The following is a 21,856-nucleotide window of genomic DNA, read 5'->3' as shown; positions in this document are numbered from 1 at the left end:
AGTTGTCTGTAGCCAGCTCTCCTTGTCCTTTGTTGTCTGGTCTAACTCTTACTCACATTGCTAAATAGTAGCTCAATGTCATAGTCTTTACTGGTCCTACACTCACACATTTCTAACACATTTCGCACAGTTTCAGGGTGTAATAATTAGTCATTAATAATTATTCTGTCAAGGTGCTTTATCAATTCCAAGACACGTAAACAACTTTAGAGCTGTAATATCAAACACCAATACCACCTTACCCTGGCACACTGACTTTTATTGAAGAGAGATAACACAGAGATAACACAATGAAAGGCACAGTCAGTCTAACTTCCTAGTTTGAGGTCAGGTTAAATATTGCTTTGCTGTAATCTGATGACCCCAATTTATCGTTTCCCAGAAACGATATACAATAGTGATGATATCATACTCCACATCACTGTCTGGAACACCCCCATAGTGCTGGCAGGGTATATCATGTCAGAAAAACAGAGAGATTGACAGTTCACATCATCAAACCACACAAGGTAAGTTTACAAGTTTCTTACGCAATTGAGAGAAATCATGAAAGGTTTAGCGGTCTCGGTCACTTTAAAAGTAGCCATGCAACCAAATCTGGAGCTGCGTTAAATGCATCAGTTAGAAGTGAAGTGTGCATTCAAGTTATACACTATTGTTTAACCTTTTACTGCAGTGGGCTAAATCAGGGTCACACAGAGTGTTTCTTGGTAGTCTTAAACAAATCTACTTTGAAACCAAAGTATACACCTCACACACATGGTTATGGGCTTAAAACAAGAAGACACCTGTACCAGGTCAGGTATAGAGTTGAAATGTATTACATTTTGAGTTTGCATCCCAATATTACACTTTATATACATCACAGAAGACTGAAATATAACAAAACTGTTTGACATAGAAACACTGGATTTTCTTCGGGGTTTTTGAAATAATGTTTATTAATTATTAAATTATTTAAAAAAATATGAATAACATTCCACCCATGAGGCCACTAGGTCATTTGACAGCGGGAAAGGCTATTGTTACATAATAGGGAATGTTGTGCTTCAAGAAATCTGAGGGATGTATAGATTATTAGAGGAGTCATAAGATTATTTCCATGTTTTTCTTTTTTGTTATGAAATCTAGTTCTTTACAACCTCAAGGCATGACGAGCAGTAACATGGGTCATCCTCTGATAACGCCAGGCTTACTACTTCTAATGCTGATACCCTCCATCACAGCTGATAGCTCCGGTAAGGTTGAACAACGTGTAGTTGAGTAAAGTGCATCTAGACAAGATTATCTCTGTTTACATCTGCAAACCTTTTTTTATCACAGAATTAACATTTTATTTTATTATATTCGATTTGATAATTCATTCAAAATACATTAAATGTTACTCCAGGCAACAGATTGTCATGAGCCTCTCACTCCACCGGGTTACCACCTTAATTTTCTTCCACTCTGCTCACCACTCTCTCTACTCAGCCTAACTAGCTCCACCTGTCCCTGCTCTGCTCGGCTCTAATTACTCTGCCAGCTGCGCTGCATTACCCACTAACCTCTCCCAGTATTTATAGCCCTGTCTTTCAGCTCTCCTTTGTCAGATCGTCTGCAAAGCTCACACCCGGAACCTGTGTGCTCGCGCTTCTGGCTCACCCCTGTTTTGTGACCCCGGACCTGCCTGATTCCTGGATACTCTTCTGCCCCAGGAAAACCAGACCTGCTTTCTGCCATTACGACTCCTGACTACTCTTCGACCCCGGTAACTCTGACCAGCCTTCTGCCTTGCTACAACGTATTTGGATTTCCCTTGAACTGTACTTCTGCCTGTTTTCATCCGCCCCGTTGTGTCTGTGTTTCCTCCCCCCCCCAGGACTTCTGGACCACCAACCACCGGCGTCATCGGACGCATCGCTGCCACTGGGGGAGGCACAGACCCAGCACATCGGACGGGATAACCCCTGGAGCCTTCACTCACTCCCTACATCCCTTTCCCCTTAAGTTTAAATAAACTTTCTGGTGTGACGCAATTGTGGTCCTCTTGTCGTCTGTCTGAAACGTGACAGTACGATCTGACCATCATGGACTCAGCGCACACTTCCCCCGACATGGAAACCGAAGAACCTGAGCAACCCACCGCCATGCTACGCCTGGAACACACTGAGAGAGAGCTAGGCCGCATGAGCGGCGACATCACCTCTCTGCTTCAGGTCGGCCACCAACAGCATCAGCAGTTCCAGCAGCACCAGCAGCAGTCCCAGCAGCAGCAACAACAACTCGCCATGATCATTCAACTCCTCACCAACCTGACCCCAGCCAGTCTGCCCACCAGCCCTGCCCCCGAGTTACCTGCCCCGGTCATTGCAGCCGCTGCTCCGGAACCCAAGATTGGAAACCCCGAGCGGTTCAACGGCGATTCAACCCAGGTCCGGCCATTCCTGACTAGCTGCCGACTTCAGTTCTCCTTGCAGCCAAGGACCTTCGCCACGGAGGGGGCTAAAGTTGGGTATGCCATCACTCACCTGACGGGCCGAGCTCGACTCTGGGGAACAGCAGAGTTCGAACGTCAAACCCCCGCATGTGCAACCTTCGACCGGTTTGCCGAGGAGATGCTGAAGGTGTTTGACCTGGATTCACCCACCGCAGAGGCGTCTCGTGAACTGTTCAGTATTCGACAAGGCAGACGTACAGTCGCAGACCATTCCATCGACTTCCGAACCCTGGCTAGACGAAGTTCTTGGAACACACCATCGTTGGTGGACGCGTTCTTCCATAGTTTGGCTGACTATATCAAGGACGAGTTGGTCTCCCATGAACTGCCTTCCACTCTTGATGAAGCCATCGCACTGACTGTCAGGATCGACAGAAGGATACAGACCCGTCGTCGTGAGAGGGGGCGCCAAGGTCCACCTACTACCGGCATTCGGAGAGATCCGACTGGGCTCCTGTCATCTACTGCCACTCACCCAGGTCAGCTTGATCAGTCTGAGCCTATGGAGATTGGGCGAGCCTCTCTCACTCCTGCAGAGCGCCAGCGACGCTTCACCTCAAACCTCTGCCTCTATTGTGGAGGTGATGGACATCGTGTGGTAACCTGCCCTTTAAAGGGCCGAAGCTCACCGGGCATAGGGGGAGTCCGGTTGAGTTCAATGACCATCCAGTCCTCCGACCGCAAACCCCTGCTGCAAGTTCACCTCCGCCTCCCTGACTCAACTCACACCCTGGCTGCTCTGGTGGATTCTGGCGCCGAAGCCAACATAATGGACATCAAGCTGGCACGCCAACTGGGACTGGAGAACCTCCGTTTGACACCTCCTATTCCTGCCCGGGCACTGGACGGACACTTACTCGGATCGGTCACTCATGTCACGGCCCCGGTCTCGATGGGTCTGTCCGGAAACCATCAAGAAACTATCCAGTTTCACCTGCTCCCCTCTCCAGGCCAACCCCTCATCCTGGGTTACCCATGGCTCCGCCGGCACAACCCTCAGCTCGACTGGGTGACCGGGGTGATCAGGGAGTGGGGAGAGGACTGCCACCGAACCTGCCTGCTTGCCGCCGCACTACCCCCTCGGCCAGTACCTACTAACTCCGCTCCTGACCCCTCCAAGGACCCTGTGTCGATTCTGCCAAGTCCCTGCATCGTTGCAGCTCTGACCTGGGCTGTTGAGGAACAGGTGCTGGAGGCTCTCCGTAACCAGCCAGGTCCCAGCACTTGCCCAGCTGACCGCCTTTTTGTCCCCGAAGACCTGAGGTCCCAGGTCGTTCAGTGGGGACATGACTCCCGCCTAGCTTGTCACCCTGGCTCCACCCGCACTTACAACCTGCTCGCCCAGAGGTTCTGGTGGCCCTCTCTGAGGAAGGATGTACGGGAATTCGTCCAAGCCTGCCCCATCTGCAACCAACACAAGTCGTCCTGCCAGCCCCCAGCCGGATTGCTGCAGCCCCTGCCTGTGCCCAGGAGTCCGCTGGTCCCTGCTGCGCCTTGTCCTCCTCCTCCACGGCTCGTCGATGGTGGTCTGGTTTACACCGTCCGCCGCCTGCTTCGGTCCAGACGGAGGGGTAGGGGTCTCCAGTACCTCATTGACTGGGAGGGCTATGGACCTGAGGAAAGGACCTGGGTGCCAGCTAGTCGGATTGTGGATAGGACTCTCATCACCGCTTTCACCAACGGCATCCTGATCAACCTGCAATCCGTAGGGGCCGCCCCAGAGGGGTCTCTAACCGTCCTGCCCGCTCGGCTTCCTGTCCTGTGCCTGATCCGGTCTCGGGACCTGTCCCATCTCCCGACCACGGCCCTCCGGCTTCCTCCGAGGATGAGGACGTTCACTCGGACCGTTCGGAGGAGTTCTAGCCCTCCTCCGGCTCCCCTCCTCCCGCCCGGCGTGGTGTTGCTCTTGGGACTTCTGGGGCCGTCCCTTGGGGGGGGGGTTCTGTCATGAGCCTCTCACTCCACCGGGTTACCACCTTAATTTTCTTCCACTCTGCTCACCACTCTCTCTACTCAGCCTAACTAGCTCCACCTGTCCCTGCTCTGCTCGGCTCTAATTACTCTGCCAGCTGCGCTGCATTACCCACTAACCTCTCCCAGTATTTATAGCCCTGTCTTTCAGCTCTCCTTTGTCAGATCGTCTGCAAAGCTCACACCCGGAACCTGTGTGCTCGCGCTTCTGGCTCACCCCTGTTTTGTGACCCCCGGACCTGCCTGATTCCTGGATACTCTTCTGCCCCAGGAAAACCAGACCTGCTTTCTGCCATTACGACTCCTGACTACTCTTCGACCCCGGTAACTCTGACCAGCCTTCTGCCTTGCTACAACGTATTTGGATTTCCCTTGAACTGTACTTCTGCCTGTTTTCATCCGCCCCGTTGTGTCTGTGTTTCCTCCCCCCCCCAGGACTTCTGGACCACCAACCACCGGCGTCATCGGACGCATCGCTGCCACTGGGGGGAGGCACAGACCCAGCACATCGGACGGGATAACCCCTGGAGCCTTCACTCACTCCCTACATCCCTTTCCCCTTAAGTTTAAATAAACTTTCTGGTGTGACGCAATTGTGGTCCTCTTGTCGTCTGTCTGAAACGTGACACAGATACCCAAAATAGTTTAGGATACATACCCAAAAAAGTCAAGAGACTTGTTTCCATTGTGGTCTCTATATTATTATTATTATATTAATGTTTTCCTGTTGCTGTACTGTCCTGTAGTGGTCTCTAACTCCTTGATATTAGCCATGGCCATAACTCAAGGAAAATCAATAGTAGTTGTTTCCTTCACAGGTTCTGTTGTCACCGGCTGTGAGGCCTGCCACCTGCATGCCACCTGTCATGCCTCTCTGCTCACCAATGAGGTCGAGGTCGAGTCTTCCTCATCCAAGTTAGTCACCTGCAACTGTAAATCAGGCTTTGTCGGCGACGGCATCACCTGCTACGACCTCCAGCTCTGCGCTGCCGGCTCCTGCTGTCGTCAAGGTTACCGCTGGTCCTCGGAGCTGGGTTGTGTGGACGTTGATGAGTGTTCCCTCCCCGACCGACCCTGCACCCCTCCTCAGGTCTGTGAGAACACCCCCGGATCCTTCGACTGCCTCGTGCCTCCTGAAGACGACCTCCGCTCCAGTCCTCGTTCTGACTCCCGTTCAGTGCAGTTTCAGTGCGGGGGGAGACAGTGTCCAGTGGGAGAGGACTGTATCAGTGTTGGTGGAACATCCTTCTGTGCAGACCCCTGCCAGTTCTACACTGTACTGAATGATGCCTGGCGGTCCACCACCAACAACGGTGCAGTTAATGGCTACCACTGTGACAGGTCTGTCAACTGGCAGGGCTGGTATCGCCTGTTCCTGGGGAACACCAGTGTTCAGATGCCAGAGCGGTGTGTGGAGATGGACATGTGTGGAACCGTCGCCCCCATGTGGCTCACAGATCCCCATCCCCAGCTGTCAGACAGTGTGGTTCAGAGGGGTGTCTGTGGGAACTGGGCAAGTGACTGCTGCTCATTTAAACGAAATCCTATCCATGTCAAAGCCTGCTATGGAAACTACTATGTCTACAAGTTTATCGATCCAACAGTCTGCAACTTGGCCTACTGTGCAGGTATGTAGTACCATAATGTGCTCGTCTCTGATTCTTAAGGACATGAAGAATATTCAAGCTGTCTGGAATGCACTCCAATTAGTCACACACCAAATATATTACCCCTATCCCTCCTGTCCTCCCAGATGTCAACACCAAGGTGTGTTCTACCTGTATAAACGATGAGACCTGCATGAGTGAGGATAAGATCAAATGGAGGTGTGAGAGGAAAGGTGAATGTTAAAGAAAAACTAAAATAAAGAGGCGCAAACATTGTTCCAACAGAGACACTACCAACAGCAAAGATTAGGAGTTAATCAATATATCTTTAATTTGTGTGGGTTTTGTTATGTAAACTGCTGCGTTTATTTCATAGCTCTGGAGCTGGTCTGTGGGCGGAACTTCATACAGGTGGGCCTTCAAATGGTTAACCTGGAGGCCGGACGTCTGGATCCTTCCTCTGCTCACCTGGCCGACCCCAGGTGCTCCGCCCACCAGAAGGCCAACGGCACGGTGTGGTACCAGGTGGAGCGCAGGGAGGGACGCTGTGGAAACACTCTGGAGGTGAGAACACATTACCTCAATGTGTCCCAAGAGATGACGCAACACTGGAGGAGTAACTGACAATGTAATGGATCTATCTTATGCCCTTTTGTCTTTTCTCCAGACCAACGCCACCCATGCTGTCTACTCCAACAGCTTATTTGTTTACCCATTTAATGCAAGAAACGACTCTCTCTCCCGACCCGTGAGCCTTCCATTCTCCTGTGCCTATCCCCTGGAGACAGAGAGCAGCCTGGATGTAGCCATCAAACCCTACCTGCTGTGAGAAATAGGATTTTGTCTTTTTGTAGGCCTACTTCTCCCAAACTGTTTGTTTTTCATTTAATCTAACTTCATCATCAACACAAGCTGTCATTATAAACTACATTTAGTCTTAGCATTATATACTAAATCTGACTTCCAAAGGATGAGGCTGTCTAATCTCTGGTTGCTTCATGTTCACCTCTCAACAGAACGGAGGGTGGAGTTTCAGGTTTAGGTGCCAAGGCCAAATCATTCATGTCTCTGTATCGAAACTCCAACTTCACAAAGCCTTACCCACCTGGAGAAGTCCTCCTGCCAGTGGGCTCGGCCTTGCACGTGGGCGTGTCCGTAGACGAAACAGACGACCAGTTGGTGGTTATTCTGGAGAATTGCTACGCCACTCACACCCCCAACTTTGATGATCTTATGCGATACGTCCTTATTCAGAACAGGTCTGTCCATGCCTTCTTGAGTTGTGTGTGACCATTTACTAAAACAGTTTTTCTGCATGAATATTTACATTTAGTATTCAGAAAGTATTCATGCTTTGACTTATTCCACATTTTGTGTTACAGCCTGAATTCAAAATGGATTGAATGTAATTTTTTTCTTAACCATCTACACACAATAACCCATAATGATGAAGTGAAAACATGTTGTTGTTATTTTATGCACATTTATTGAAAATGTGCATAAAATGCATAATTTACATAAGTATCACACCCCTGAGTCAATACATGTTAGAATCACCTTTGGCAGTGATTACAGCTGTGAGTTTTTTGGGGTAAGTCTGTAAGAGCTTTGCACACCTGGATTGTACAATATTTGCACATTATTAGCTCTGTCAAGCTCTGTCAAGTTTGTTGCTGCCCATTGCTGGACAGCCGTTTTCAAGACTTGCCATAGATTTTCAAGCTGATTTAAGTCAAAACTGTAACTAGGACACTCAGGAACGTTCAATGTCATCTTGGTAAGCAACTCCTGTGCATATTTGGCTCTGTGTTTTATGTTATTGTCCTGCTGAAAGGTGAACTTGTCTCCCAGAGTTTGTTGGACAGCAGACTGAACCAGGTTTTCCTGTAGGATTTTGCCTGTGCTTAGCTCTATTCCGTTTCTTTTTATCCTAAAAAACTCCCTAGTCCTTGCCGATGACAAGCATACCCATAACATGATGCAGCCACCACCATGCTTGAAAATATGAAAAGTGGGTCTCAGTGATGTGTTGTGTTGGATTTGCCCCAAACACAACGCTTTTTATTCAGGACATAAAGTTAATTTCTTTGCCAAATGTTTTGCAGTTTTACTTTAGTGCCTTATTGCAAACAGAATGCATGTTTTGGAATATTTGTATTCTGTACAGGCTTCCTTCTTTTCACTCGGTCATTTAGGTTAGTATTGTGGAGTAACTACAATGTTGTTGATCCGTCCTTAGTTTTCTCCTATCACAGCCATTAAACTCTGTAACTGTTTTAAAGTCACCGTTGGCCTCATGGTGAAATCCCTGAGCAGTTTCCTTCCTCTCCGGCAACTGAATTAGGAAGGATGCCTGTATCTTTGTAGTGACTGTGTGTATTGATACATCATCCAAAGTGTAATTAATAACTTCACCATGCTCAAAGGGATATAACTTATTAAGCAAATTTTTACTCCTGAACTTATTTAGGCTTGCCATAACAAAGTGGCTGAATACTTATTGACTCAAGACATTTTAGCGTTTAATTTTTAATGAATTTGTATAAATTTCAAAAAACATAATTCCACTTTGACATTATGGGGTATGGTATGTAGGCCAGTGACACAACATCTCAGTTTAATCAATTTTACATTCAGGCTGTAACACAACAACATGTGGAAAAAGTCAAGGGGTGTGAATACTTTCTGAAGGCACTGTATTTAATAGAGTTTTTCTATGCACTGCGTGAAAATGATTCGGTCACAGGTGCCCTAGTAACCAACGTCAGGTGAGGGTGGAGGAGAGCGGCTTGTCCCTCAGGGCTCGCTTCTCTGCTCTGCTGTTCCTGTACCAGGGGGACTACCGGGACGTCTTCCTGCACTGCAGACTCAGCCTGTGTGACCAGAGGCGCTCCTCCTGCACTCCAGTGAGTCCTCAACTCCTCCACAGTCTCTCTCTCTCTCTAGTCCTGCTGAGTCTCTCCCTGGTGTTCCTGCTTCAGTGTCTGGTGTCTCTGCTGCAGTGTCTGGTGTCTCCCTGGTGTTTCTGCCTTAGGGTCTGTTCTCTCTGACTGTCTTTGGTCTCTCTCCTCAGAACTGTGGTAGAAGAATATCCCGCTCTGTCTCCACCTCGGCCTCCCAAGAGTCCCTTACCGTCGGACCAATCACCTGTGAGTATTTTTGATATCATCGCACTCACCTCAAAGTAACTTGTGCGCAGTCAGACACACACATACACACACACACCTCACTGGTAACCTTGTCTTTGCAATGTTTGTCTTCTAGGGACCAAAGGGCCCGAGTGAACCAAACAGCCCTGCAATGGGACAACAGAGAGTTTCTGTATCTTAACGATTATGAGATAATAAAGTGAACCTTTTTACTATTATATCAGTCTGTTGTGTCATTATATCAATGGCTGTTCTCTGTTGTCTCTTGGTCTGGTCTGTTGGCGAATCAGAGTTAGGGTTACAGATGTTAAATCTTAATTTGATCACCTTGTTGTTGCAGGAAATTCAAACTTGTAATGTATTCAAGGTATAAAAAGGCATGTAAAGTTTGTAATTACCAAATTTCAGATTTGATTTGCCCTAACAAAATGTATCAACCCCTACAAAAATGTCAATTAATTATAATCCACACAATAATTCACATTTCCTGTTGCTGCAGGATTATTTTCCTGCTGTTAGAAACCGGTCAAATTAAGATCCAACACCTGTGAATGGAGGTTCTGATAGAATTTAATCTCGTTCCTGGCTTTTATGTTCTTTATTTTTGTCTTCTACTTAATGTTTCACACCTAAACTTGACTAAACAGCAGGACCTGAATCATTTACAGAGAAGGTTGTTTCCTTCTTCAACTATTAGGCTACATGACCATATTTGGTCGTAGGCCCGTTGCTATGGTGTTGAGTATGTTATTTACTAAGGTTTTCTAATTGATTGATCAGGCTTAATATTATTTGTACTCCCTTATAAGGGTGCAGCCATTAAAAAAAATAACAAGTATGCGCTAACTTCATACATGAGTTTCATGGATTCACAGGGGCTCTAAACATTGAATACCTAGCTCTCAAATTGTTCAAGCATGTAGAAGTGACTTAACAAAACACTTCCTGTATCGTCTATAAGCCATAGAGAGGGACAATGCCTGTGGAACACTATGGCTCTGTCTCAAATGGCACCCTATTCCCTATATAGTGCACTACTTTTGACCATCTTAGTAAACAAAAGTAGTGCACCATATAGGGAATAGGGTGCCATTTGAGGCTGTTGTTAGATGAGTGAGAACAGTTCACCTTTCCCTCAGCGTGAGTAGTTTACATAATGTCATCATGATGACAACTGACTATTGTTGTTCATCTAAAGCAAAGAGAAAAGGGTTGGGAATATTAGGTATTAAGTCCGATCTTTTCTTGTTATTAATCTGCTGATTCAGCGTGACTAATTGGAGACGTATTACATGAGTGCGGCACAGTTGAAACAGGCATATCTATAGTACAAACAGAAGACAAAACACTGAAAGATAAAGGGAACAATCGCGAGAACACTTAGCGGTAGCCTGCCTGTCAGCACGGCACAGTTGAAACAGGCATATCTATAGCACAAACAAAGGACAAAAAACGGATTGAAAAACTGATTGAAGAAGGGTGGAAATAACAATAAAATAAGGGTGTAGCCCTATCCAAGAGCACCGACAACCCATTGCACATTGTCTTTATAGCAGAGCATGAGAGGTAAGAAGTCAGCCAAATGTTAAGTGGTTCTCTGGGTTATTGTGAGGCATTATTTACCTCATAAATCATATGGTGTTGACCTAATGCCACCAATCAGCCACCACACACACGCCCTGTCGCTTCATTAGTTTGAAAACCTCCAAATTATCCAACGCCACCCAACAGAGTATATAGACTTTACCTTAATCATAGCCCAGGTTTTTATGGTTATCAGGCGATTGTTGGATTCCATACATATGAACATTGATACAGATGTAGGATCGTAATTTGAGCCAGTTTGCTACAGCAGGAAAATAATCCTGCATCAACAGAAAATGTGAATTATTATGTGGATTATAATTAATGCACATTTTTGTAGGGGTTGACATTTCTAAGTGGAAATGACAAACTTTAGAAGCCTTTTTAAAACTCAAATACACTAAAAGTTTGAATTTCCTGCTGTGCAGGGAAATTCACAGCAACAAAAGAGTGATCAAATTAAGATCCTCCTGTAGTTGTGATCTGTAGTTGTGATTCAACCTCTTCCAGACCTATTGTTAGCCTGAAATCCAGTCAGTTTCTGCTGACATTTCACTCCTTGTACTCTGTGTCATTGCCAAACTGTTTGTCATGACAAGGAGTGGCAAGGAGTGGAATGACAGCTAAACAGACTGGTACCCAGGCTAGGGTATTGTCCCTGGGAATATTGCACAATGTGTCACGTTTCCCCACTCCCCTGTAACCAGTGTATAAATGCCCAGCTAACAGGTGGGTTCTAGCAGGCAGCATCCAGATTTGGTAAGTCAGAACTCCTCTCAGATCACTAGTCATACTGTATGGTTCAACAAAGTTAGATCTTTTTGGTTTGGTGAAATGAGTATATCTGAACTGACTGTATTTGAAATGTTATAATACCATGGAGAACATGTGTGTGTCCATGCTTAATATGATACTATTATTGTATTTTATGTTTTGTAACATGTGGTTTATTGCAGTCTTGTGACAGATCTCCTTAAGATATATATATATATATATATTATATATATATTTATCACAATATGAGGACCTGTATAGATACAGTCAAATTACATAAATTCAAACTTGCATTTAAAAGTGACTGCCTTTCCAGTATAGGTAAATTGTGGCTAAAGTGTGGATGAATAAAAGCAGTGTTTTTTCCTTCAGGTTGTGTTCCCCGTTTCTGCCCCTGTATAAGTAACTACTGTTGATGAGGATGATCTTGGTAGCTCTGCTGGGGCCTCTACTGGTTCTGTCCAGCACTGGACATACCTCAGGTACAGACAATTATACTATACAGTGCATTCGGAAAGTATTCAGACCCCTTGACTTTTACCACATTTTGTTACGTTACAGCCTCGTTCTAAAATTGATTAAATTCATTTTTTTCCTCATCAATCTACACACAATACCCCATAATGACGAAGCAAAAACAGGTTTTTAGACATTTTTGCAAATGTATTAAAAATAGAAAACAGAAATACCTTATTTACATAAGTATTCAGACCCTTTGCTATGAGACTCGAAATTGAGCTCAGGTGCATCCTGTTTCCATTGATCATCCTTGAGATATTTCTAAAACTTGATTGGAGTCCACCTGTGGTAAATTCAATTGATTGGACATGATTTGGAAAGGCACACATCTGTCTATATAAGGTCCCACAGTTGACAGTGCATGTCAGAGCAAAAACCAAGCCATGAGGTCGAAGGATTTGTCCATAGAGCTCCGAGACAGGATTGTGTCGAGGCACAGATCTGGGGTAGGGTACCAACATATTTCTGCAGCATTGAAGGTCCCCAAGAACACAGTGGCCTCCATCATTCTTTATTTTTTATTTATTTTTAGCCAGTTGAGAACAAGTTCTCATTTACAACTGCGACCTGGCCAAGATAAAGCAAAGCAGTGCGATAAAAACAACAACAACACAGAGTTACATATGGGATAAACAAATGTACAGTCAAAAACACAATAGAAAATCTATATTCTTAAATGGAAGAAGTTTGGAACCACCAAGACTCTTCCTAGAGTTGGCCGCCCAGCCAAACTGAGCAATCGGGGGAGAAGGGCCTTGGTCAGGGAGATGACCAAGAACCTAATGGTCTCTCTGACATAGTTCCAGAAGAACAACCATCTCTGCAGCACTCCACCAATCAGGCCTTTATGGTAGAGTGGCCAGACGGAAGCCACTCCTCAGTAAAAGGCATATGACAGCCCGCTTGGAGTTTGCCAAAAGGCACCTAAAGGACTCTCAGACCATGAGAAACAAGATTCTCTGGTCTGATGAAACCAAGATTGAACTCTTTGTCCTGAATGTCAAGCGTCACGTCTGGAGGAAACCTGGCACCATATCTACGGTGAAGCATGGTGGTGGCAGCATCATGCTGTGGGGATTATTTTCAGCGGCAGGGACTGAGAGACTAGTTATGATCGAGGGAAAGATGAATAGAGCAAAGTACAGAGATATCCTTGATGAAAACCTGCTCCAGAGCGCTCAGGACCTCAGACTGGGGCGAAGGTTCACCTTCCAACAGGACAATGACCCTAAGCACACAGCCAAGACAACGCAGGAGTGGCTTCGGGACAAGTCTCTGAATGTCCTTGAGTGGCCCAGCCAGAGCCCGGACTTGAACACGATCGAACATCTCTGGAGAGACCTGAAAATAGCTGTGCAGTGACGCTCCCCAACCAACCTGACAGAGCTTGAGAGGATCTGCAGAGAAGAATGGGATAAACTCTCCAAACACAGGTGTGCCAAGCTTGTAGTGTCATACCCAAGAAGATTCGAGGCTGTAATTGCTGCCAAAGGTGATTCAACATAGTACTGAGTAAAGGGCCTGAATACTTATGTCAATGTAATATTTCAGTATTTTTTATATACAGTACCAGTCAAAAGTGTGGACACACCTACTCATTCAAGGGTTTTTCTTTATTTTTACTATTTTCTACATTGTAGAATAATAGTGAAGACATCAAAACAATGAAATAACACATATGGAATCATGTAGTAACCAAAAAAGTGTTAAACAAATCAAAATATATGGTATTTTTTAGATTCTTCAAATAGCCACCCTTTGCCTTGATGACAGCTTTGCACACTCTTGGCTTTCTCTCAACCAGCTTCACCTTGAATGCTTTTCCAACAGTCTTGAAGGAGTTCACATATGCTGAGCACTTGTTGGCTGCTTTTCCTTCACTCTGCGGTCCGACTCATCACAAACCATCTCAATTTGGTTGAGGTCGGGGGATTGTGGAGGCCAGGTCATCTGATGCAGCACTCCATCACTCTGTCATCAAGGCAAAGGGTGGCTACTTTGAAGAATTTTGATTTGTTTAACACTTTTTTGCTTACCACATGATTCCACGTGTTATTTCATAGTTTTGATGTCTTCACTATTATTCTATATTGCAGAAAATGGTAAAAATAAAGAAAAACCCTTGAATGAGTAGGTGTTCTAAAACTATATATATATATTATATAATGAATACTATATATGATATAAACTATATATAATTTGTATATTTGATTTTCTTATTGAGTGTATTATTTTAGTTCTGCCATATTAAGAGATAAAATAGATTTGATTAGAGTTGACAGTATAGGGATGTATTGTGTATTAAGTATTGTATGTATTAAGTATTTTGATACAGTATAATATTATATAACCCACCACACAATTGACATCTGTATTTTCTCTGCTCTTTAGTCTCAGAACCTAAAAAGGGATGCATCAAAACAATTCAGGTGTATCATGATACCTTAACTTAAAAAGACAATAAACCCATATATACCCAAATTCCCACAGGTGTGATTGTCACCAGCTGTGAGGCGTGTCACGAACAGGCCGTCTGCCGCACCTCGCCCATGGCAGGTGACATTACATGCACCTGTAAGAAGGGCTTCTCCGGCGACGGCCTCGTCTGCTTACCTGGCCACAACACCGCCGCCGACGACCACCACGCCCCTCGCCGCGTCCGCCGCTCCAACACCAACCTTAATCATGTCCGGTTCAGCTGCGGCTTCAACGAGTGCGCCGACGGGGAGGACTGCATCACTGTCAACGGCATCCAGCAGTGCGCCAACCCCTGCAAGATCTACACGGTCCTGAACGACGCCTGGCGCTCCACCAACAACAATGCGGGCGACAAGCACTGCGACCGCAACGTCAACTGGGATGGCTATTACCGCATGTTCATCGGTAACCAGAGCGTGTCCATGCCGGACAAGTGCGTGGATTCGTTCAAGTGCGGCACCCAGGCTCCCTTGTGGCTGGCGTTCCCTCCCCCCCAGCAGGTGGATGCGATTGTCCAGAGTGCAGTCTGCGCCAGCTTCAATGGGGACTGCTGCTGGGTGCAGTCTCAGCCCATCCACGTCAAGGCCTGCCCCGGGAACTACTTTGTGTACAAGTTCGTCATGCCGCCCGGGTGCTACTTCGCCTATTGTGCATGTAAGGTTTCGCTGCCTGCTTTTCCAAGTTCTGGGGGGGGGCTTGGCTTGTTGTTGTTCTGCCTTTTGAATTTAAGTTATTGTAGCTTCTTTTTTTTTTACTGTTTACTGTTTAGTAAAGCTGGTTATATACACCATGATGTTCTTCTTATGGCCCTAGATATCAACAGTACTCAGCATATTCATCCAGTACATTCATATAGGCCTATTGTATGATTCTAGTAATATCAGCATACTAGTTCTTTCAAAACATGAGCGATGAATGTTCCCTCATAACTGTGTCTCCTGTTTAACTCTTGTTCCAGATGTGTCAGCTCTCACAACACCAAAACCAGTCACAACTACAGAAACACCAGTAGAGAACAATCGCACCACAACAACACAGTCACAGGTTGCCACGACGACGCCAAAAGCAATGTGTGGTACCTGCAGAGCGGGGGAGACCTGCATGAGCAATGATGGAGTCACTTGGCAGTGTGAGAGGCCAGGTGAGTCCTCAGAAAACACCTGATTGAGGGACCTATGCATATGAAAATGTGTCATTCCTTCTTTTCATTTGGGGTTCTTGAATAACATTATTTCCTGTTTTCTTTCTTTTCTTATCCCTCTCTCCCTCTCTTTTTCTCTTACAGATCAGCCTGTTTTGCTCCGCCCAGAGGTGGTGTGTGGGCGGAGCCTGATACAGGTGGGTCTCAACAGGACGAACCTGGAGGCCGCTGGTCTAGACGCCACCACTGCTAACCTGGCCGACCCCCGGTGCAACGTTCACGAAGAGCGTGACGGCATGGTATGGTACCAGGTGGAGCGCATGGAGGGCACCTGTGGAAACACTCTCGAGGTGAGAACCCCCCCCCCCCCGACCAGTTCACCCCGTTCCTCACTAAAACTTTAAAAAGAGAACACTTGCTGTGAGACATTAGCCTGGGTACCAGTCTCTTTAGCTAACATTTCACTCCTTGCCAATCCTTGTCATTGCCAAAGACACTGGCCTTTTGTCAATCTTCAAATATTAACATTCCATTTATTGTATTTTGATCATCAGTCAATGTGATCACATCACACCAGAGAAGCTCTCGCCATTCAAATTTCCCCGCCAGTTAATTGTGAATGCTGTAGCTAGCCTATTTTATATCCAGTAAGCAAGAGCAAGGTACTTCTTTCCTCCTGACAGAGCTGGTGTAACTGAGTCAGGTTTGTAGGCCTCCTTGCTCGCACACGCTTTTTTAGTTCTGCCCACAAATTGTCTATAGGATTGAGGTCAGGGCTTTGTCATGGTCACTCCAATACCTTGACTTTGTTGTCCTTAAGCCATTTTGCCACAACTTTGGAAGTATGCTTGGGGTCATTATCCATTTGGAAGACCCATTTGCGACCAAGCTTTAACTTCCTGACTGATCTCTTGAGATGTTGCTTCAATATATCCACATAATTTTCCTTCCTCATGATGCCATCTATTTTGTGATGTGCACCAGTCCCTCCTGCAGCAAAGCACCCCACAGCATGATGCTGCCACCCCCGTGCTTCACGGTTGGGATGGTGTTCTTTGGCTTGCAAGCATCCCCCTTTTTCCTCCAAACATAACGATGGTCATTATGGCCAAACAGTTATATTTTTGTTTCATCAGACCAGAGGACATTTCTCCAAAAAGTACGATCTTTGTCCTCATGTGCAGTTGCAAACTGTAGTCTGGCTTTTTTCTGGCGGTTTTGGAGCAGTGGCTTCTTCTTTGCTGAGTGGCCTTTCAGGTTATGTCGATATAGGACTCGTTTTACTGTGGATATAGATACTTTTGTACCTGTTTCCTCCAGCATCTTCACAAGGTCCTTTGCTGTGGTTCTGGGATTGATTTGCACTTTTCGCACCAAAGTACGTTCATCTCTAGGAGACAGAACGCTTCTCCTTCCTGAGCGGTAGTCCCATGGTGTTTATACTTGCATACTATTGTCTATACAGATGAACGTGGTACATTCAGGCGTTTGGAAATTGCTCCCAAGGATGAACCGGACTTGTGGAGGTAAAAAAAATCAATTCTGAGGTCTTGGCTGATTTCTTTGGATTTTCCAATTACAGTGGGGAGAACAAGTATTTGATACACTGCCGATTTTGCAGGTTTTCCTACTTACAAAGCATGTAGAGGTCTGTAATTTTTATCATAGGTACACTTCAACAATGAGAGACGGAATCTAAAACAAAAATCCAGAAAATCACATTGTATGATTTTTAAGTAATTAATTTGCATTTTATTGCATGACATAAGTATTTGATACATTAGAAAAGCAGAACTTAATATTTGGTACAGAAACCTTTGTTTGCAATTACAGAGATCATACGTTTCCTGTAGGTCTTGACCAGGTTTGCAGACACTGCAGCAGGGATTTTGGCCCACTCCTCCATACAGACCTTCTCCAGATCCTTCAGGTTTAGGGGCTGTCGCTTAGCAATACGGACTTTCAACTCCCTCCAAAGATTTTCTATTGGGTTCAGGTCTGGAGACTGGCTAGGCCACTCCAGGACCTTGAGATGCTTCTTACGGAGCCACTCCTTAGTTGCCCTGGCTGTGTGTTTCGGGTCGTTGTCATGCTGGAAGACCCAGCCACGACCCCATCTTCAATGCTCTTACTGAGGGAAGGAGGTTGTTGGCCAAGATCTCGCGATACATGGCCCATTCCATCCTCCCCTCAATACGGTGCAGTCGTCCTGTCCCCGCTGCAGAAAAGCATCCCCAAATAATGATGTTTCCACCTCCATGCTTCATGGTTGGGATGGTGTTCTTGGGTTTGTACTCATCCTTCTTCTTCCTCCAAACACGGCGAGTGGAGTTTAGACCAAAATGCTCTATTTTTGTCTCATCAGACCACATGACCTTCTCCCATTCCTCCTCTGGATCATCCAGATGGTCATTGGCAAACTTCAGACGGGCCTGGACATGCGCTGGCTTGAGCAGGGGGGACCTTGCGTGCGCTGCAGGATTTTAATCCATGACGGCGTAGTGTGTTACTAATGGTTTTCTTTGAGACTGTGGTCCCAGCTCTCTTCAGGTCATTGACCAGGTCCTGCCGTGTAGTTCTGGGCTGATCCCTCACCTTCCTCATGATCATTGATGCCCCACGAGGTGAGATCTTGCATGGAGCCCCAGACCAAGGGTGATTGACCGTCATCTTGAACTTCTTCCATTTTCTAATAATTGCATCAACAGTTGTTGCCTTCTCACCAAGCTGCTTGCCTATTGTCCTGTAGCCCATCCCAGCCTTGTGCAGGTCTACAATTGTATCCCCTGATGTCCTTACACAGCTCTCTGGTCTTGGCCATTGTGGAGAGGTTGGAGTCTGTTTGATTGAATGTGTGGACAGGTGTGTTTTATACAGGTAACGAGTTCAAACAGGTGCAGTTAATACAGGTAATGAGTGGAGAACAGGAGGGCTTCTTAAAGAAAAACTAACAGGTCTGTGAGAGCCGGAATTCTTACTGGTTGGTAGGTGATCAAATACTTATGTCATGCAATAAAATGTAAATGAATTACTTAAAAATCATACAATGTGATTTTTTGGATTTTTGTTTTAGATTCCGTCTCTCACAGTTGAAGTGTACCTATGATAAAGATTACAGACCTCTACATTTTTTGTAAGTAGGAAAACCTGCAAAATCGGCAGTGTATCAAATACTTGTTCTCCCCACTGTATGTCAAGCAAAGAGGCACTGAGTTTGAAGGTAGGGCTTGAAATACATCCACAGGTACACCTCCAACTGACTCAAATGATGTAAATTAGCCTATCAGAAGCTTCTAAAGCCATGACATCATTTTCTGGAATTTTCCAAGCTGTTTAGAAGCACAGTCAACTTAGTGTACAGTGGGGAAAAAAAGTATTTAGTCAGCCACCAATTGTGCAAGTTCTCCCACTTAAAAAGATGAGAGAGGCCTGTAATTTTCATCATAGGTACATGTCAACTATGACAGACAAATGGAGGAAAAAAAATCCAGAAAATCACATTGTAGGATTTTTAATGAATTTATTTGCAAATTATGGTGGAAAATAAGTATTTGGTCACCTACAAACAAGCAAGATTTCTGGCTCTCACAGACCTGTAACTTCTTCTTTAAGAGGCTCCTCTGTCCTCCACTCGTTACCTGTATTAATGGCACCTGTTTGAACTTGTTATCAGTATAAAAGACACCTGTCCACAACATCAAACAGTCACACTCCAAACTCCACTATGGCCAAGACCAAAGAGCTGTCAAAGGACACCAGAAACAAAATTGAAGACCTGCACCAGGCTGGGAAGACTGAATCTGCAATAGGTAAGCAGCTTGGTTTGAAGAAATCAACTGTGGGAGCAATTATTAGGAAATGGAAGACATACAAGAACACTGATAATCTCCCTCGATCTGGGGCTCCACACAAGATCTCACCCCGTGGGGTCAAAATGATCACAAGAACGGTGAGCAAAAATCCCAGAACCACACTGGGGGACCTAGTAAATGACCTGCAGAGAGCTGGGACCAAAGTAACAAAGCCTACCATCAGTAACACACTACGCCGCCAGGGACTCAAATCCTGCAGTGAAAGACGTGTCCCCCTGCTTAAGCCAGTACATGTCCAGGCCCGTCTGAAGTTTGCTAGAGTGCATTTGGATGCAGGATTGGGAGAATGTCATATGGTCAGATGAAACCAAAATATAACTTTTTGCTAAAAACTCAACTCGTCGTGTTTGGAGGACAAAGAATAATGAGTTGCATCCAAAGAACACCATACCTACTGTGAAGCATGGGGGTGGAAACATCATGCTTTGGGGCTGTTTTTCTGCAAAGGGACCAGGACGACTGATCCGTGTAAAGGAAAGAATGAATGGGGCCATGTATCGTGAGATTTTGAGTGAAAACCTCCTTCCATCAGCAAGGGCATTGAAGATGAAACGTGGCTGGGTCTTTCAGCATGACAATGATCTCAAACACACCGCCCGGGCAACGAAGGAGTGGCTTCGTAAGAAGCATTTCAAGGTCCTGGAGTGGCCTAGCCAGTCTCCAGATCTCAACCCCATAGAAAAGTTGAAAGTCCGTGTTGCCCAGCGACAGCCCCAAAACATCACTGCTCTAGAGGAGATCTGCATGGAGGAATGGGCCAAAATACCAGCAACAGTGTGTGAAAACCTTGTGAAGACTTACAGAAAACGTTTGACCTGTGTCATTGCCAACAAAGGGTATATAACAAAGTATTGAGAAACTTTTGTTATTGACCAAATACTTATTTTCCACCATAATTTGCAAATAAATTCAGAAAAAATCGTACAATGTGATTTTCTGGAAAAAAAATTCTCATTTTGTCTGTCATAGTTGACGTGTACCTATGATGAAAATTACAGGCCTCTCTCATCTTTTTAAGTGGGAGAACTTGTACAATTGGTGGCTGACTAAATACTTTTTTTCCCCACTGTATGTAAACTTCTGACCCACTGGAATTGTGATACAGTGAATTATAAGTGAAATAATCTGTCTATAAACAATTGTTGGAAAAATTACTTGTGCCATGCACAAAATAGATAGATAAAACTATAGATTGTTAAGAAGAAATCTGTGGAGTGGTTGAAAAATGAGTTGAAAAAGTGTATGTAAACTTTCGACTTCAACTGTATATACAGTCATTAAAACTCGTTTTTCAACCACTCCACAATATATAGTACGAGTCAAAAGTGTGGACACACCTACTCATTCAAGGGTTTTTCTGTCACGGTATACTACGCCAGAACCCAGAAGCAGACCAGGACAAGGTACTTAGAGGAAAAGGTGAGTGTTTATTAATTGACTCCCGAGTGAGGCTGAATAATCCAGGGACAGAGCGGGTGGCGTGGATGGGTTGTTGAGGGTGCAGTGGTAGGTCCAGACATGGCTCGGCAGCCGCCGACCATCAGGCAGAGGTTGGGTGAAGGTTCCGGGTGAGAGACTGCAGACAGAACAAAACGGAGGTGAGTACACAGCAATTCAACAAGGTGCAAAACAACAAAAACTAACGCTAGAACTCAAGGCTGATACGCTGACAAACATACTGTTCATGGCTAACGATCCGGCAGGAACTGGATGTTTGGCCAGAGCCTAAGAAGGGTGATGATCAGGACCAGGTGTGCAGATTGCTGATGGGATGCAGGTGCGGAAAACAAGAGAGCTCCCCGGAGCGTTCCCGAACCCTCGGGAAACTGGAGATCACGAACAGGAAAAACTAGTCACCAGACAGGACCCGACTCAGACTGCCGGGATCGTTACATTTTCTTTATTTTTACTATTTTCTACATTGTGGAATAATAGTGAAGACATCAAAACTATGAAATAACACATGGAATCATGTAGTAATTAAGAAATCAAAATATGTTTTATATTTGAGATTCTTCGAAGTAGCCACCCTTTGCCTTGATGACAGCTTTGCACACTCTTGGCATTCTCTCAACCAGCTTCACCTGGAATGCATTTCCAACAGTCTTGAAGGAGTTCCCACATATGCTGAGCACTTGTTGCATGCTTTTCCTTCACTCTGCCATCCGACTCATCCCAAACCATCTCAATTGGGTTGAGGTTGGGGGATTGTGGAGGCCAGGTCATCTGATGCAGCACTCCATCACCCTCCTTCTTGGTCAAATAGCCCTTACACAGCCTGG

The 21,856-nt window shown here is 45.5% G+C and overlaps 2 protein-coding genes across 2 annotated transcripts in view; both read left to right on the top strand.

Annotated features, from left to right (window-relative positions):
* Positions 1-1,150: 1,150 nt before the first annotated feature.
* Positions 1,151-9,411, top strand: LOC121532884 (uromodulin). Its single transcript, XM_045211671.1, has 9 exons — positions 1,151-1,238; positions 5,269-6,078; positions 6,204-6,290; positions 6,434-6,621; positions 6,725-6,882; positions 7,074-7,316; positions 8,804-8,963; positions 9,131-9,206; positions 9,322-9,411. The coding sequence occupies exons 1-9, from the start codon at positions 1,151-1,153 to the stop codon at positions 9,339-9,341; spliced, it is 1,830 nt and encodes a 609-aa protein (XP_045067606.1). The 3' UTR covers positions 9,342-9,411.
* Positions 9,412-14,649: 5,238 nt separating this feature from the next.
* LOC121533069 (pancreatic secretory granule membrane major glycoprotein GP2-like) overlaps positions 14,650-21,856 on the top strand; it is a 30,462-nt gene continuing 23,255 nt past the window's right edge. The window contains exons 1-4 of the mRNA XM_045211670.1: positions 14,650-14,657; positions 14,782-15,215; positions 15,520-15,702; positions 15,847-16,052. Coding sequence (XP_045067605.1) covers positions 14,650-14,657; positions 14,782-15,215; positions 15,520-15,702; positions 15,847-16,052 — 831 coding nt within the window. The remainder of the gene's footprint in view (positions 14,658-14,781; positions 15,216-15,519; positions 15,703-15,846; positions 16,053-21,856) is intronic.

Source organism: Coregonus clupeaformis, chromosome 38 (genome assembly GCF_020615455.1).
Source record: "Coregonus clupeaformis isolate EN_2021a chromosome 38, ASM2061545v1, whole genome shotgun sequence".
Lineage (NCBI taxonomy): Eukaryota > Metazoa > Chordata > Actinopteri > Salmoniformes > Salmonidae > Coregonus > Coregonus clupeaformis.
The sequence above is the reverse complement of the archived record's forward strand: the minus strand, read 5'-3'. Positions and strand labels throughout refer to the sequence as shown.

Coding starts and splice junctions, on each gene's coding strand:
- LOC121532884 (XM_045211671.1), top strand. CDS start 1,151: ATGACGAGCAGTAACATGGGTCATCCTCTGATAACGCCAGGCTTACTA. Junction 6,291..6,433: donor ATGGAGGTGTGAGAGGAAAG/GTGAATGTTAAA, acceptor TTTATTTCATAG/CTCTGGAGCTGGTCTGTGGG. Junction 9,207..9,321: donor TACCGTCGGACCAATCACCT/GTGAGTATTTTT, acceptor TTTGTCTTCTAG/GGACCAAAGGGCCCGAGTGA.